General features: G+C 44.3%; 1 protein-coding gene across 4 annotated transcripts in view; it reads left to right on the top strand.

The window, feature by feature from the left end:
- Nucleotides 1-18,071, top strand: part of LOC122212886 (putative gamma-taxilin 2) — a 60,654-nt gene that overhangs the window by 13,495 nt on the left and 29,088 nt on the right. For 3 of the 4 annotated variants that reach the window (XR_006199345.1, XM_042926873.1, XM_042926872.1), the window contains exons 2-3: nt 1,456-1,759; nt 3,837-3,928. The exons of the other annotated variant lie outside the window; for it this stretch is intronic. Coding sequence is in view for 2 of the 3 variants with exons in the window: in XM_042926873.1 (XP_042782807.1) it covers nt 1,471-1,759; nt 3,837-3,928 (381 nt within the window). In the remaining variant the exon portion in view is untranslated. The remainder of the gene's footprint in view (nt 1-1,455; nt 1,760-3,836; nt 3,929-18,071) is intronic. 4 annotated transcript variants of the gene reach the window in all.

Genomic DNA, 18,071 nt, shown 5'->3' on the forward strand with positions numbered 1-18,071 from the left:
CAGAGACTTGTAACATAAAGGAGTCATTAGGATTTGTGGACGCCAAAAGCACTTATTTGTGGGTTTCCCAAATGACAGAATCCCCACTGGCAGCATATTACGCTTTATATCCGATGTATACATGTATTTGTAGAGTAATCTGAAGCATACATTCAGATTAGGGCAGCGCAGTAACAGTACATTGAATAAGCCCATGGCTGATTGTCTCACTTCCTTGATCTGTGAAGTGTGCCCCAAATGCCATCGGTGGAACAGACTCAGATGGGGGCAGTGACTTCAGTAGCTGTTTCCAAACAGAGACATAAAAGTTTGAGTCCCTCTGTTGTCCACGGTACACCAGCATGCTGGGATGCATGCGTATGGCCTTTGGCTTCCGTTGGGGGATGGGGAATCCTTACTCCCGACCCTAGCCATCCTCCTCCTTAAGGTGGCTAAAGTCAGGGTACACAGGAAGAAATCAGAGGACGTGAAGAGGGAGAGGGTGGCCCCACATCAGTACACAAGACATGTTTCCACTTGCTTTTGAACGGCGTAGGCAGGCTGTTGATAACTTTGCTTTCACACGTTAGCTCTCACTTCTACATGAAGGCCAGGCGGATGCCAGAACTTTTGAAAAGCCTGTATCATCATCTCATTTCCCAGTTTCTCTCTCCTCTAGCTTTTCTCTCTCTCTCGCTTCCTTTTTCCTGATTGTTGTTCCATACACCCAGCCGCTGAAGTCAATACTTGTGGCTGGGATGTTTGTATCCAGAGCATCCTGGGAAGCTACCTCAGTCTTGGGACAGCTCTCCCCAAAGTAAAACAGAGGCAAACCTACGTACACGGTTCTCAGAGACCTGCCAGAAAGGGTTGACTGGGACCACGATCCTTTGAAAATAATGTCTGCGTTGTTCCCTCTGGCACTAAGAGTGTGGGCTGCCGCCTCCATGGTCACTGTTGACGTAGGGTATAGGGAATGGTTGGTGGGAAGTTTAAAATCCCACAGTGCTCTCTCCTGCTGCAAGACAGCTGCTTTTTCATTCGCTCAGCCTTCCGTTTGGGTTATAAGTTTTATTTTGTGTTTGTGTTGTAAGTTTTGAGAAGGTCCCAGAGTTCTGCAGAAGTTGATTCTGGTGGATTCTGCCAGCATGTTACTTGCTGGAGGGACAGAGCCTCGGGGTTTTCTATTCTACCATTATGGTAGTCCTTCCCAACTCTTTGCCTCCTTTGATTCTAACTGGCATTGCTATTTTGCAAACAACTGTGAAAGGAGGGGGGAAAAAAACTGTGAAATGATGATGGGCCCACTGATTGTACCACATACGAAAAGTACACAGTATGTTTAGACATGAGCAATGTAGGATGGAAAACTGTATTCTTATGCACTGCATAGTTCCCCTTCCTTCACTACAATTGATTTAGCCCCTTCCATGGCCCTTTTTAAAATTTCTTTTTCCCCCTCTTCATTCTTTCTAGCTTGTGAGTGGCACGATGGATGAATCTAGAATTTGCAGGCTAGGCGTAAAAGCAGATAGGTTGTGTGACTCTCAGTCGAACGATACTCTTCAGCACCAAGACTCAAATTGTGCTGGCGCAAGTAGCAGGCATTCCTTGCAAGAGGATGAAGACAGTAACTTTATAAGAAAGAACAGGAATTTGGTGAACCCAGTGTACTGCACGCAAGAGTCAAGAATGGAGCCTCCTGGGCCAGATGGTGGAAGAGATCCTTCTGATGATCAGCAAGATGCACAGTGCAACAGGAACAAAGGAAAAACCTTAGGTAATAATTTCTGCTCAGTGCTTGGACATTTTCACACGCTACTCATTTTACCTAGCCTTTCTGCAGCACAGGTAATGACAGAACATAGTCTGTTTTAAGTCTGTCTTAAGATGTGGTTAGGTGAAAACACACCTCTGTGTTCTTGGAACAGGTTGGCAGTTACAATCAGGATGAGAATATGACGAGGTAGGAAGCCTGGTCATAGGAATCACATTATTTCTCTGCAAATAATCAAGAATTGTTTTTTGGGGGAAAAAGTTTGTGGCCTTTGGGCAGCAGTGCTGTTGTTTTGCCCCATATTTAACCCTTTAAATGAATGGAGTGGAGTGGAGTGGAAATCTGACCAGTAATTACTGCGAGACCTCTGTATGTGCTCAGTTTATCTAAAAGACTCTTCACTAAAATTTGGAAACGGTATATGTTTTCTGTGGCTTAGAAGGCAGGCTCACAAGAATGCTTTTCAGGGTGTGCTTTCTCCCTCCTGCTCTGTTAGTTTGACAGGTTAGGGCTTAGAATGTGGTATGTTACATTTGAGGAATAAAATCTAAAACGCCTACTTGGCCTTACGGGTTGCTTCTCAATTTTTAAAATTCCTACTGTACGTAACGTTTACGTGGTTTGATTTGCATGAGTTCTGTACCTGCCTATAACTTGGAATTTTTAAAAATCCGCTTTTGAGCACCCTGTAGGACTTTAACATTACAGGAATATGAGAAGGATTTAAAATTCCTCGCCAACAAGACAGCTGTCTTCAGAACCCATCACTCCACCAATGTGTGTAAATTATAGCTTCAGGTTAAAATTGTTAAATAGTTTTAGATGGTTACAGTTTAAAACCTTCATACAATTAGAGTTTACATGGACGGTTACTTCTTACACATTCGGTAATTGTATTCCCTCTGTATTTGTCCTTGAACAGACTGAGAAATGGTTTCACTGCGGAAATTGTGTGTGCTGTCATAGCAGAGTATTTTTTGAAGTCAGCCTGTTCCTCCTCCTCTTTCCCATGCATAGTTGTTTGTAAAATATTAAAGTTATTTAACTTAATTTAAGTTATTAAATTTAAGACAACTATCAAAGTTGTCTTCAGATTTTTAAAATGAAACGTCCTACATACAAGAGGGAACAATTCAGAAAATAAAAAGGTACCTACCCGCAGGGTACAGGATGAGGCGTATCACTTAGTTTGAAGCACCCTTTGCTTGCCCCCACTTACCTCAGCTACCGCTTCTCCCTGGCACAGTTATTCTTCTCTGTTAAAAAAAAAATTTTTTTTTAACGTTTATTTATTTTTGACAGAGAGAGAGAGAGAGAGACAGAGCATGAGCAGGGGAGGGGCAGAGAGAGAGGGAGACACAGAATCCCAAGCAGGCTCCAGGCTCTGAGCTGTCAGCACAGAGCCCGACGCGGGGCTCGAACTCACGGACCGCGAGATCATGACCTGAGCCGAAGTCAGACGCTCAACCGACTGAGCCACCCAGGCGCCCCATCCCTGGCACAGTTATTAAAGTATCCTTGTAAAACTCCCCAAGGAAAGAGCTATTTTTTTTTTTTTTTCACTTCTTTTTCTTGGCCCTAATCTTGATTAGCACCCAGAGTATCCTTGGTAAATCACCAGGAAACAGTCATTAAGTCACATTGGTCACTGGAAAAGGTGTGTGTCCCTGTGGATTATGTGCGCTTTAGGTAGTCTTAAACTTCCTTGAATACTTGTAGTTGGCTAGCAGAAAGCTTTTGAAGACATTCCGACCCTTTGTAGAATGTCTTAATTTGGAACCAGTGGCTAAGTTAGAGTACTTACACTTTCATTCAGTGGTGTTCTTACAGTGTCAGTGCCAAATAGCTGACCACTAGTAGTGTTAGTTATTAAGTGAAGCGATGTGGGGCAGGGAGGAGGCTGACCCCTTCTAATCAAGAATTTGAAAATAGTTTCACTGATTTCCTGGTGAGCCTGTATCTAATGTCCCCTTAAATCATAATCTGGATAGCTGAACATAATTTTTATGTAGAATTGACAGATTGGATTAATTTTATCCTTCTGGTACTTTTTTTTCCTCCATTCCTTTTGGACCATCAGGAAAAGAAGTGTTACTATTGATGCAAGCCTTAAACACTCTTTCAACTCCAGAGGAGAAGCTGGCAGCTCTCTGTAAGACATATGCTGATCTTGTGAGTATTAAGGGTGCAAAGCCCGTATAAAATATAACGAAAGGTGCATGTGCCTGATAAGCTTATGAGATGTGATTTTGATATGGTTTTAAATGTAAAGTTGTTTTTCATTACAAAATTGAGGGTAAGAATCTAATTCCTTGAGACTTAGGTTGATTGTATGGCCTCATTTTATGGTATGCTTAGATACAGCATTTTACTAGTCTCTGGGATGTGGAATAGCTTTCCTAAAACTCAGTCAGCTCTGGCATTCCTAGGTCAGCATTTCCCTCATACGTTTAGATGCCTGACAGTTGTGAGGATATGATTTTCTATATGTAGATTAAGCAATTGTAGAACCTGAAACACGGTTAGATTCAAAAGTGTTTAACCATTTGACTGAAGCTGAGTGTTGTGAAGTAGTGTAGTAAAACAGTACTATTTCTCAGGAAAATATTTCCTTAGCATCCACTATATGCCAGGCACTGTATTTTTATTTTTATTGTTATTTTTTTAATTTTCTATTTTTATTGCATCTTCCAAAGAAACTGACTTGTATAAAGAGTTTGTTCTGGTCTGTGGCCCATGTTATTTCAAGTAGCATTCACCTTGGGTATATGGAAACATTCTCAACAAGGAAACCCTGCCATCAGTTTAAAAGTGAAGAATGCAGGGGGGGGCGGGGGGGGCGGCGGTGCACCTGGGTGGCTCAGTCGGTTGGGCGTCTGACTTCAGCTCAGGTCATGATCTCACGGTCCGTGGGTTCGAGCCCCGCGTCGGGCTCTGTGCTGACAGCTCAGAGCCTGGAGTCTGCCTCGGGTTCTATGTCTCCCCCTCCCTCTGTCCCTCCCATGCTCGTGCTCTGTCTCTGTCTCTGTCTGTTTCTCACTAATACATACATGTTAAAAAAAAAAAAAAGTTAAAAAAAAGTGAAGAATGGGATAGGACATTTTGAAGAATCGTGGCAGGAATGTTTTAGAAGTGTTGGTTCCAAGGTAAATGCGGCAATTCTCGTGGGTTGTGAGGTGTCTATGTGAATTACCAGTGATGAATTTTGTCCATTCACATCTGTTTGAAAGCATCTGCTCTGTAGCATACACGTTACTCTTTTCTGAATAACTGACTCTAAGTATAGAGCTGGAACAGTTGTACTTACTACCGCTCCAAGTGGCACAAGTATACCCCACTTAGCAACCTGGCACCTTCTGAAAATTGTGGAGAAGCAGGAATGGCCTAGAGCGTCTCTGAATGGCCTACACACGGTCCAGATGCAAAGATGGCAGCAATCAGAGTTGTTGGGGATTGCCACGTCAGGAAAGGCAAGAGCTACACATCTGCTCTGGGAAACAGCCAGATGGAAGCTTCTGCTTCTGGTCCTACAGAACTGCATATATTTGCGTATTTTAAAATGTGTTACCTGGGGCTGTACTCCAATTAGTACAGATCTCAGTGCTCACTGAGATCCGCCTACATTGGGACCCCAACAGGTCTTGGCACACTGAACATGCGTGTTTATGAAGGGCAAAATAGGCCATTGACAATCCTGAAGGTTTGAGAGACAACCAAGACCTAGGGCATTGCTGAACTCCGCGGTTCCTCTTACCCAAGGCATCCCCTCAAAACTGGGAGGGGTGACTGCCTCAACTGTTGCATAGAAACAGACACAGGGAGTCCGGAAAAATGAAGAAAGAGTGGAGTGTGTTCCAACAGAAACACCAAGATACAACCTCGGGAAAACAAACAAACAAACAAACAAACAAACAAACAAAGCCTTAATGAAACAGAACAGGTAATTTCTCTGTTAAGTGTCCCAAGTGGTGGTCATGAAGGTGCTCACCAAACCTGAGAGAAGAATGGATGAGAACAGTGAGCGCTTTAACAAAGAGATCGAAAATACAAAAGAAAAGAAAAAAGAAAAAAAGCCAAAGAGAAGTGGTCGAGCAGTGGAATACAATTAACTGAACTGAAAAATACACCAGAGAGTTTCAACAGCAGACCAAGTGAGGTAGAAGAAAGGGTCGGTAAACTTTTTGGCAAAAGCAGTGGAGCTCACCATCAGAGAGCAAAGAGAAAATGGGAAAAAAGTGAAGATAGCTAAAGGGACTTACAGGACAACATCAAGTGGAGAACCAAGTGAGAAAGAGGAAGAAAATTTACTTAAAAAATAGCTGAAAACCCCCCCTAACCCGGGGAAGGAAACAGACCTTGAGATCCAGGAAGCACAGACCTTGAGATTCAGGAAGCACAGTTCCAAATATTATGAACCCAAAGACATCCACACTGAGACACACTGTACTTAAAACGTTAAAAGTTGAAGACAAAGATTATTATAAAGCAGCAAGGGAACAAAACCAAAACCAAAACCAAACCAACCCAATTTACATACAAGGGAACCCTGTTAGCCTATCAGCAGGTATTTCAGCAGAAACTGCAGGCCAGAGTCAGTGACATGATATACTCAAAGTTCTGAAAGGAAACAAACAGAACACTTGTGACTAACTAAGAATACCCACCAGGCTAACGCTGTTATTCAGAAGTGAAGGAGAGGTAAAGGATATCCTGGAGACGTGAAATCTAAAACTGTAAAAGGAAGTCCTTCAGACTGAAAAGAAAGGACACCAATCAGCAACACAACGTGGAAGTGTAAATCATACTGCTCACGGTGAAAGGCTATAAAGGCAGGAGCTTCATCACTTCAAACCTCGTTTGAAAGTTAAAAGGGAAAAGTGGTAAAACTAACCATAACTACAATAATCACGGAGAGAACACACACGATAGAAGGGTTTTTTTTTTGAATGTGCCATAACATCCCGAAACATGAGCAAAGAATTAAAATGTAGAGCTTTAGAATGCATCCTAACTTAAGCTGTTACAACACAAAATAGACACACACACACACACACACACACACACACACACACGATGTCATGCGGGAGCCTCTTGGTAATCACAAGACAAAAATCTGTGGTAGATAACCAAAAGACGTTGAGAAAGGAATGTAAGCATACCACTTAAGAAACTCCTCAAACCCCAGAGAGCTGGACAAGAGGAAAAGAAACAGAGTAACTGCAAAACAGCCGGCAGCGAGTACAGACCTATCCATAACTACTCCAAGTGTAAAAGGACTAAATCGTGTAATCAAAAAAACATAGTGATTGAATGGACTTGGAAAACAACAGTCATCTATATGCTGCCTGTGAGAGAATGACTTACGATGGAAGGATGCACACAGACCACAAGTGAAGGTATGGGAAAAGACATCCCATGCTTATGAAAACCAGAACAAAGCTGGGGTACCTATGGTCACATCAGACAAAATAACCTGACAAATAAAAACTGTGTAAGAACAAAGAAGGGCATATCATAGTGAAAAATCCGTCAGTCCAGCAGAGGACCTAACATGTTTATATATCTATGGACCCAACATAGGAGCGCCCACATAGAGAACACAAACATTAACAGACCTAAAGGGAGAAATAGATACGTATACAATGACAGTAGGGGGCTTTCATACCCTATTTACATCGATGGACCAATCATCCAGACAGAAAATCAGTAAGGGAATATTGACCTTAAACAACACAATAGAACAGGCAGACTTAAAAGCTATATACAGAACATTGCATCCCAAAGCAACAGAACACACCTTCTTTCAAGTGCTCAAGGAACTTTCTCCAGAATAGATCCCATTAGGCCACAGCCTTGCCAATATTTGTTGTTTTCTGTTTGTGTAATAAGAGCCATCGTAATGGTTGTGCGATGGTGTCTTACTCGGTGGTTTTGTTTGCTTTCTGTAATGATTAGTGATAGTGTGCATCTCTTATGTGCTTATTGGCGATGTGTTGGTCAGCTCTGGAGACATGTCTATTCAGGTCTTTTGCCCATCTTTAAATTGGGTTGTTATTTTGTTCTTGTGCTTTAGGAACTGCCTATAAGTTGTGGATGTTAATATCTTATGATACGTAATTTCACCATACTTTCTTCTGTTCTGTCACTTGCCTTTTCACTCCCTTAATGGTATTCTCTGATGCACAACATATTCAATTTTCATGAAGTCAAGCTATTTTTTTTTTCCCTTTCTGTGCTTTTGGCGTCAGTCCAAGAATCCCTGTCAACTACAATGGCATGAAGCATTTCCCCAAGTTTTCTTCTAAGACATTTACAGGTTTAGGTCTGACATGTAAATCGGGATCCATTTTTTTTTCCACCAAGAGACATTTGGGATATAGGTTTTAAGATTTTTCCAAATACTTGCCCCTTGGTTTTCTCTTTCTTTTCTTTTCTTCTCTTTGCTTGGCTTGGCTTGGCTTGGCTTGGCTTGGCTTTTCTTCTCTTTTCTCTTCTTTTTTTTTTTTTTCTTCTTTCATTTTTTTCTTTTCTCTCTCTCTCCCCTTCCTTCCTCCCTCCCTCCCTCCTCCCTCCCTCCCTCCTCCCTCCTTCCCTTCTTTCTTTCTTCCCTCCCTGCCTCCCTCCCTGCCTCCCTCCCTCCCTCCCTCCCTCCCTCCCTCCCTACCCCTGTCCCTCCCTCTGTCCCTCCCTCCCTCCCTCCCTCCCTCCCTCCCTCCCTTCCTTCCTTCCAGTCCTCCTCCGTTCCTTCTTTCCTTGCTTCCTTCTCTCTCCCTTCTTTCATTTCTGCCTTGCTTCCTTTTATCTTTGTTTCCATCTTTCTTCCCTTCCCTTCTCTCCCCTCCCCTCCCCTCCTGTCCCCTACCTCCGCCCTGTCCACTCCCCTCCCCTACCTTTCCTTCCCTTCTTTCTCCCATGGCTTCCCTTCTATCCTCCCTCCCTTCTTTCTCTCTCTTCTTTCTTTCCTTCCTCCCTCCCTCCCGTCTTCCCTCCCTCCCTCCCTCCCTCCCTCCCTCCCTCCCTCCCTGCCTCCCTCCTTTCCTTCTTTCTTTCTCAAAATTTGTGTGTGGTTGCAACATGGGATTCAGGTGTACAACATAGCGAATTTGACACATTTATACATCAGGTTATGCTCACCACAAGTGTGCCAGGATAGCTCCATCTATCCCATTACATCGCTATTACAACATCACTAGCTCCATCTGTCCCATTACATCGCTGTTACATCATTGACTGTGCTCCGAATACTGTGCCTTTGATTCTTGAGACTGACTCGTTCCGTAACTGGAGGCCTGTATCTCCCACTCCCTTCCACCCATTTTGTCCATTCTGCCGCTTCCTCCCCTCTGGCAACCATCAGTTTCTTCTCTGTGTATGGGTCTGATTCTGCATTTTCTTTGCTTATTTCATTGTTTTATTTTTGATTCCCCTTAGGAGTGAAATCATTTCTATTTGCCTTTCTCAGTCTGACTTCTTGTCAGTTAGCAGTACACCCTCCAGGTCCCACCATGTTGTTGCAGATGGCACGATCTCTTCCTTTTCTGTAATTTTGCATTGTGCAGGTGCATGTTTTTCTTATCCATTTGTCTTAGGTTGCTCTCATAAACAGTGTGGCCAGAAACATCGGGGGACATGTATCTTTTCGGATTAAGGTTTCATTTTCTTTCTTTGGAGGTAAATACCTCCAAAAGGTCGTGGAATTACCAACTCACATGGTAATCCTGTTTTTAATGTGTTTGAGGAAGCTCCATACTCTTTCCAAAGAGTATGACTGTACCAGTTTGGATTCCCACCAGCACTGCAAGAGTGTTCTTTTCCTCCATGTTCTTACCAACACATGTCGTTTCTTATGTTTTGGATTTTAGCCTTTGGGACACGTATCAGCCCCTAATCTCGTTGTGTTGATTTTCACTTCCTTGAAGATGAGTGAGTTTGAACATCTTCTCATGTGTCTGTTGGCCATCTGCGTGTGTTTTTACACGGGAAAAAAGAACATCTGAACAAGCACTCTGCCCGTTTTTGAATGCATAATTGCAGGGGGAGGGTTGGTGTTGAGTTGTGTCAGTTCTTAGCCCTTCTGATACCCTATGCCTTTTGGATGGAGCATTTAGTCCATTTGTATTCAAAATGATTGTCGAAAGATACGATTTTAGTGCCATCGTGTTAACGTGTAGAGTTGGTGTTTCAGGTGACCTGGTCCTTTGCCGTGTTTGTTGCTCAGGACTTTTATCTTCTTTTTTTAATCTCCCACTCAGGGGGTCCCCTTAACATTTTCTGCCTGGTAGTTTAGGGGTCACGAACTGCTTTGGTTTTTGTCTGTCTGGGAAAGTCTTTAACCCTCCTTCTATTCTGAGTGACAGCCTTGCTGGTGCTCGATAAAGAATTCCCGGTTGCACATTTTTCCCATTCGGCACCGTGAGTATTTCCTGTTCCTCTCCTCAGACCTGCCAGGTTTCTGAGGACAGGTCTGCTGCTAACTTCAAGCCTTGTAGGTTAAGGACCTTTTTCATCCCTAGCTGTTTTCAGAATTTGTTGTCTCTTTTTTTTTAACTTTTATTTAAAGTCAAGTTACAGAGAGGGTCACAATGGATTCAGGCGTACAATTTAGTGATCCATCACTTCTCTGTAACACCCAGGTGTACTCATCCCAACAAGTGTCCTCCTTCATGTCCATCACGCGTTTAGTCCATCCCCCGTGCTCCTCCCTCGAGTAATCCTTAGTTGCTTCTGTGTATTTAAGAGTCTCTTATGTGTCCCCCTTCTGTTTTTACCTTCTTTTTCCTTGCCTTCCACTACGTCCATCTGTTTTGTTTCTTGGATTCCACATATGAGTGAAGTTGTGTGGTATTCGTCTGTCTCTGACTGACTTATTTCGCTTAGCGTAATACACTCCACTTCCATCCACGTTGTTGGAAATGGCAGGATTTCATTCTTTCTGACTGCCAAGTAATATTCCACTGCGTAAATACACTACCTCTTCTTTATCCATTCATCAGTCAAAAGACTGCTGGGCTCTTTCCCTAGATGGGCAGTTGTTGAGAGTGCTGCTGCTATAAACATTTGGGTGCACCTGCGCCTTCGAAACAGCATTTTTCAGGGTAATGCTGGCCTCATGGAATGAATTTGGAAGTTTTCCTTCCGTTCCTACTTTTTGGAACCGCTTTGAAAGAAGAGGTATTAACCCTTCTTTAACTGTTTGGTAGAATTCCTCTGGGAAGCCATCCGGCCCTGGAATGTTTTTGTTGTGAGAGCTTTGACTACGATTCAGTTTCCTTACTGGTTATGGGTCTGTTCAAATTGTCTATATCTTCGGTTTCAGTTGTGGTAGTTTACATGCTTCTAGGAGTCTGTCCATTTTTTCCAGATTGCCCAGTTTGTTGGCATATCACTGCTCATAATATTCTCTTATCATTGTTTGTATTTCTGAAGTACTGATGGTCATCTCTCTTATTTTTATTCCTGATTTTATTTTTTGAGTCCTTTCCTTTTTATTTTTTATTGTTGTCTAGGGTTTATTAGTTTTGTTAGTTCTTTGAGGGAACCAGCTCCTAGTTTCGTTGATCTGTTCTACTGGTCCGTTGATCAGTCGATGTCATTGATTTCTGCTCTAATCTGTATCATTTGCCTTCTTCCTCTGGTTTTGGGCTTTATTCACCGTTCTTTTTTCCAGCGCCTTCGGGGCCAAGTTTTGATTGTGTGTTTGGGGACTTTCTTGCTTCTCGAGATACGCCTGATTTGCAAACCTCTTAGGTCTGCCTTTGCTGCCTCCCAAAGGCTTTGGACTGCCGTGTTTTCATTTTCATTGGCTTCCCTGTATTTCTTTATCGTTTCGTAAATTTCTTGGTTAACCCATTTGTTCTTTAGTAGGATATTCTTTAACCTCCATCTTTCTGAGGGCTGTCCAACTTGTTTCTTGTGGTTGATTACAAGTTTCATAGCCTTGTGGTCTGAAAGTATGGATGGCATGAGCTCGATCTTTTTTGCACATGTTGAGGGCTGACTTGAGACCCAGTGTGTGATCTATTCTGGAGAATGTTCCAGGTGCACTCAAGAAGAATGTGTATTCTTCTGCTTTAGGATGAAATGTTCTGAATATATCTGCTAAGTCCATCTGGTCCAGCCTGTCATTCAAAGCCATTGTATCCTTGCTGATTTTGTGTTTAGATGATCTGTCCATTGTTGTAGTGGGGTATTTAAGTCCCCTACAGTTATGGTATTAGTATCCATGATTTTCTTTGTTTGTTCTTAATTGGCTTACATGTTTGAGTGGTCCCACTTGGAGACGTAACTATTTACGATTGCTGGATCTTCTTGATGGATAGACCCCTTAATTATTTGGTCTGATTAGTTTGTCTGATACAGGTGTGGCCCCTCCAGCATTCTGTTGATGTCCAGTAGCACGATAGGTGGTTCTCTATCCCCTCATTGTCAATCTGCAAGTGTCTTTAGTCTAAAATGAGAGTTGTGTAGGCAGCATTTGGATGGACCTTGTTTTGAAATCCGTTCTGATGCCCTGGGTCTTTTGATTGGAGCATTGGGCCCATTTACCTTTAGAGTGGTTACCTTTACCTTTTGATTGGAGCATTGGGTCCATTACCTTTAGACATGAATTTAGTGCCATTGTGGAGGTGGTCTTTTTGGTGAAATTCTCTTGCCCTTTCTAGGTTTTGGTTGCTTTTGATCTGTTTTGTGGTTGGTTTGTTTGTTTGTTTGTTTGTGTGTTTGTTTTCTTTTACATTCTGTTCTGTTCTGTTCCGTTTTGTTTCTTTCTACACTCACAGAGTCCTCCTAGAGACTCCTTGCAGGGCCTGTTTAGTGGCCACAGATTGCTTTAGTTTTGGCTTGTCTGGAATACTCTATCCCTCCTTCCATTCTGAATGACAGCAGTTCTGGATAAAGCATTCTTGGTTGCGTGATTTTTCTGATTCAGCACGGTGAAAGTATCCTGCCTCTCCTTTATAGCTGGCCAAGTTCCTGTGGACAGATATGCTGTAAGCCTGGCCTGCTTCCTCGTGTAGGTGAAGAACTGTTTTTGTCATTGCTGTTTCCATTATTCTTTCCTTGTCTGTGTGTTTTGTGAATTTGACTATGATATGCCTTGGAGTTGGTTATTTTGCATTGAATCTAATGGGAGTTCTCTGTGCTCCTTGACTTTGATGTCTGTGTCCTTCCCCGGATTAGGAAAGTTGTCTGCTACAATTTGCTCACATAAACCTTCTGCCCCTTGTTTTCTCTATTCCTCCTCTTGAACTTCTAGGATATGAATGTCCTTCCTCTTTCACAAGTGGTTGAGTCACCTAAGTCTTGTATCGTGATCTTTTGCATTTGTTTCCTACCTCTTTTGCTGCTCCATTATTTTCCATAGTCTTACGGTCTATATCACTGAATTGCTGCTCTGCTTTCTCCATCCTTGCCGTCATGACAGCCATTCCTGATTGCATCTCGGTATAGGATTTTTCATTTTGGCCTGATTAGCTTTTAGTTCTTTTATCTCTGCAGAAAGTGTGCCTCTGGTGTCTTCTGTGCTGTTTGCAACCCCAGCTAGTAGTCTTATAATTGTGGTTTTGAATTCTAGTTCAGACATCTTACATGTATCTGTGTTGATTACGTCTTAGGTGTCATTTCTTCTCGTTTCATTTTGGGTGAATTCCTCCATCTTGTCATGTTGGAGGGAGAAATAAATTAATAACTTAAAGAGTTAAAAGTAAAATATTAAAAACAAAACAAAAATATCATTTAAAGGAAGCTAGATCCTAGGTATGCATCTGTCTGCATGTTAAGAGATGCTTGATATTAAAGGGACTAAAAGAGAAAGGAAACAGAGCTTAAAAAATGAACACATTAAAAAGAATTTAAATAGTAAAGTCGAATAAAACCGTTAAAGAAAACAAAATAAATTTTTTAAACTTGAAAAATTAAAAAAAAAAGTTGTTCCTTCTGAGTGCAAGAAAAAGGAACCAACATAACAAAAGAGAACAGAACACATCAGAAAAACAGAAGCAAAGAGAATGAACAGATGAAGAAGCGTACGGAATGAAATCCGAGTGGGGTTGCCTCCACTTTTCCCTAGAACTGAAATTTTGCAGTACGCTGTAGTCCACAGACTTGACAGGTGGAGGGATTTGTTCTGGTCTTCTGGGAGATGTGTCTGGAGGACACAGGTTGGTCAGGCTCCGGGCGGGGGTGGACTTTGTTTTCCGCTGGGTGGCGCTGCTTAGCTCACTAGCGTTGATGAGTGTGTGTGGGAGGGGGCGCACGCTAGAGAAGAAAATGACTTCACTCAGCTAGCTCTCCAGTCTCTGGAATGGGAATTTTGTACCCTCACGTGAGGAAGCACCCCTCCTTTGTCTCAGGCCTCTGTCCACTCCCTGCATCCACACTGTCTGTGTCCAGGCTGTCCGCCGGCCAGGCAGCACTTCCCTCCAGAGTTGGATCTCCGATGGGACTGTGTCTCAGAACCCCAGGCTTCAGAGATTCCCCCGGATTGGACACACGCCAGTTATCTGGGAGCAATGGGCAGGTGACGACTTGTCCCAGAAAACAGTTGTGCGCCAGCACACCCTCAAAGGTTCGGATCACAGCACGCAGCTGGGGCCAGGTTTCTCTGCACTCTGGCGTCTTTGTCTCAATGCCAGCAAATGAGGCAGCTCTCCTGGGCCTGTGGGGTCTTTTCCCGTGGGGAGGCCAGAGGCCATATGGCCTCTACCAGATTCTCTCCACGCAGGGAAATTGCTTCTCCCCATGTGGCACGTGGACCCCGCAGGCCACGCTGCCTGCTCCTGGGAGATTCTCCCTACTTTGTCACCAGAGCACCACCAGGCACTGAGCTCTGAAACGTCAGACTCGTGCTCCACTGTTAACACAATCCTGTGCTGTTGAAATGCTCTCCTTTCCCCCCATCAGTGGTGATAGGGAGCAGATTTCTTGTCCAGTCCTCTTTGAGTGTTTTCACCCTTTTCTCTCTCCCTCTCTCCAGCTACTTTCAGGGAGAGTTCTCTTCTTGCACGCTCCCGATGTCCCACACTCTCCCCCTTTTCTCTTTCCCTCTCTGCTCTCTCTCTCTGCCAAAATGGCTCCCTGCCCTCCATGGCTTTTCTCTACCCCGGTTTACTTCTTCGCACCACAGACCTGCCAAGTTCTGAGGCTCAAGGTGTGCAGATTGTTTCATTAATCCTCAGACCAATTTTCCCAGGTGTTTACAATGGTTTGATGCTGATCTGTCTGCATTTCAGGGATGAGACCAACTCAGGGTCTCCATGCTGCCCTGCCATCTTAACTCCTCTCTGCCAGAATGCTCTCTTTATCCCTATATTTTGCAAGTTTCCCTATGATACGTCATGGTGTTGACCTGCTTTTGTTGATTCTGAGGGGAGTTCTCTGTGCCTTTTGGACTTGAATGCCTGTTTCCTTCCCCAGTAAATAAGTAGTTGCCAGGCACGGATGGACAGGGTGGGGTGTCAGCGGGTCCTGCCTCCACTGGCAGTGGCAGTACTGCTCTCTGAAGTCCCACCCACCGTGTTGGTGCTGGAGGGGAAATGGCGCCACTGCAACCTCTCCTCCCTCCACTGGGGACTCTCACATCCCCCGCTGTGAGAACAGTGAGGCCCTCACAGAATAGTGAGGCCAGGCAGCACGGGGATCATGACCTGGGCCAGAATCAGAGTTGGTCGCTCCACGGACTAACTCACCCAGGCACACCCCTGTCTTGCTGATTTTAACACTTTTTCTCTGTCCCTATTTTTTTTGTATCTCTAATTACAGTACGTCTTGGAGTTGTCCTACTTTTGTTAATTTTGATGGGAGTTCTGTCGTGGACGCGCTGTCTTTTCCCTATCACTGAATGTGATGTTTTGTTTCCTCAAATAAATGTTCTCTCCTCCTTTTTCTCTCTTCTTCTGGGACTCCTAGTATATGAATGTTATTACATTTGATGGAGTCACTGAGTTCCCTAAATCTGTCACCACAATTCTTCTTTCTCTCTCTCCTCTGTCACCTTCTTTAGTTTCCATAACTCTATCTTCCGTATCACTTGTTCATCCGTCTGCTTCTTCCGGCCTTGTGGTCCTTCCATCTAGCCTGTTATGAAGCTGTTATTTTATTTTTTCATTTCTGAATGATTGTGTTATAACTGCTTTATCAAGGTGGCCTCCCTGATGTCCTCCTCCCTTCTACTAAAAGTTCTAAAAGAAATTGTTAATGTTTGTTTGTTTATTTATATATTTACTTACTTACTTACTTACTTATTTCCTTCTTTATTTGAGAGAGAGAGAGAGAGAGCATGATCAAGGGAGGGGCAGAGAGAGAGGGAGACACAGAGTCCAAAGCAGGCTCCACGCTCTGAGCTGTCAGCACAGAGCCCGACGTCGGGCTGGAACTCACAGAGCACGAGATCATCACGTGAGCCGAAGTTGGACGTTTGACCGACTGAGCCACCCAGGCGCCCCTGATGTCTTCCATTGTTCTCTCAAGTCCAGCCAGTATCCTTATGGTTGTTGCTTTAAATTCTCCACCAGGCATGTTACTTACATCTGCTGGGGTTCGATCTCTGGCTGTGACCTTATCTTGTTGTTTCTTTGGGGATGAATTCCTTCTCCTTGGCACTTTGTCTAGGTCTCTGTCTTCTTCTCTGTGTTAGAAAAGCCTGGTATGTTTCCTGTGCCCACAGTGCCCACGGTGCCCACACAGTGAGACTAAAGGCTTTATGAAGAACCAGTCATACAGTGTGCAGGACTTCATGCTTCAGGGAATGTCTGTGGTGTATGCTTGGTGTGCTCTGCTGCTCTGCTGTGGCTGCTCTATCCCTCAGGCCAGTCATCTGCAGATGCTCTCTTTACCTGCAGTGGACAGTGTTGGGTCCTTGGCCAGAGTGGGGTAAGTTTTTAAGCAGGCATGGTAAAAGAGACCTGATGCTAGTTCCACTAGAACTGAAGTCCTGCACAACTCAATGGTCGGTACACGTGGGGTGTGGGGGATGTGTGCTGGTCTTCTGGGGGAGGCGCCCCCTGCACTGGCTTCTATGCACAGAAGCGGTGCCAGCAGAGTGCAGGGGGGCAGGACTCGGTGTTAGCAGGTCAGGCATCCACTGTGTGGGCACTGTGCTATTTACTGAAGTGGCTTATGGTGGGGGCGGGGGGACAGAAATGGGACCTAGCCAGGTCCCTTGTTTCTGGAGAGAGGAGTTCATGCTTATGCTCTCAGGGAAGTCCCCCCGAAGAAGAGTGAATACTTTCCCCTCATGTGTCTAGGTGTCTTTCAGATTGCTGTTTTCTGTCTATTCCGCGTTACTTGCCGGCCCAGAGGAGCACAGTGCATTTGGGGTTTACCCCAGCCAGCTCTGCTGACTTCTAAACTTCCAAACTTCAGGGTCCTGGTGTTGGGGAGATTGGCACCGGTCCTCTGGGAAAGGTTCTCGCTGTGCTGCGACAGATGCAGGTTTGGTACAGAAGGGCAGTCACACCAGAGCACAAGGGTGTGGGATTTGGAGCAAGCCTGCTGTGCAGTGTTGTGGTTAGCTGCCCTGAGGATGTGTCTCTGCACCTCCGCTCAGGAGCAGAGGAAATGGTGCCCACCAGCTCCTCTGTCTCCACAGAGGCAATGCCACGCCTCACAGATGTGTTCCAAAACAAACCAGCAGTCTCTCCCTGCCCACTGAGGTGATCCTTAGAACATGCCATCTGCCCAGAAGTTGTTTGCCTGTCTTCTCTCCAGGAGTAGGGCACCGTCCTCAGATCTCCATCCCAGCTATCCTGGGGACCTGTGAAACTCCAGGCTTTGAACCCCACTGTTTACAAAAGCTCACAAAATTCACCCCCTCTCGTTGTGGAGTGAGTGCCTTTGGGGAAATGTTCCTGTGTCTTCCCCTGAGTGTGCCTCTTTCTCACCCTTCTTTGTGACTAGGGTTCTCTGCACTCTGCAGCACCTGCAGTCTGTTTCCCTCCCGAACCATGTCTCTGCACTTCTTACCTTTCTTCGTGTGGCCTCTTGTCTCTCTCTACTTGTGGAGTTTGTTTCTGTCAGTCCTCAGGTCATTTTCGTGGGTACTCAGAATGATTTGATGGTTATCTAGCTGTGTTCGAGGGACAAAGCAAGCCTAGGGTCCTCCTACCACACCTCCGTCTTAGCTCCTCTAGGGTGGGTTTTTTTTTTTCCCTTTTCTTTTCTGTTTGAGTGAACTTCCATAACATTGTTGGGGAGGAAGGAATTCCATGTCCCCTTCAAGATCCTTCTAGCTGGACTGTGAATCAGATTGATACGAGGAGAGTAACAGGAAAAAACATCAAATTCAATTTCATATACATGGGGACTCCACACCAACACA

This window comes from Panthera leo (genome assembly GCF_018350215.1).
Source record: "Panthera leo isolate Ple1 chromosome Y unlocalized genomic scaffold, P.leo_Ple1_pat1.1 chrY_random_Un_scaffold_88, whole genome shotgun sequence".
NCBI classification, from domain to species: domain Eukaryota; kingdom Metazoa; phylum Chordata; class Mammalia; order Carnivora; family Felidae; genus Panthera; species Panthera leo.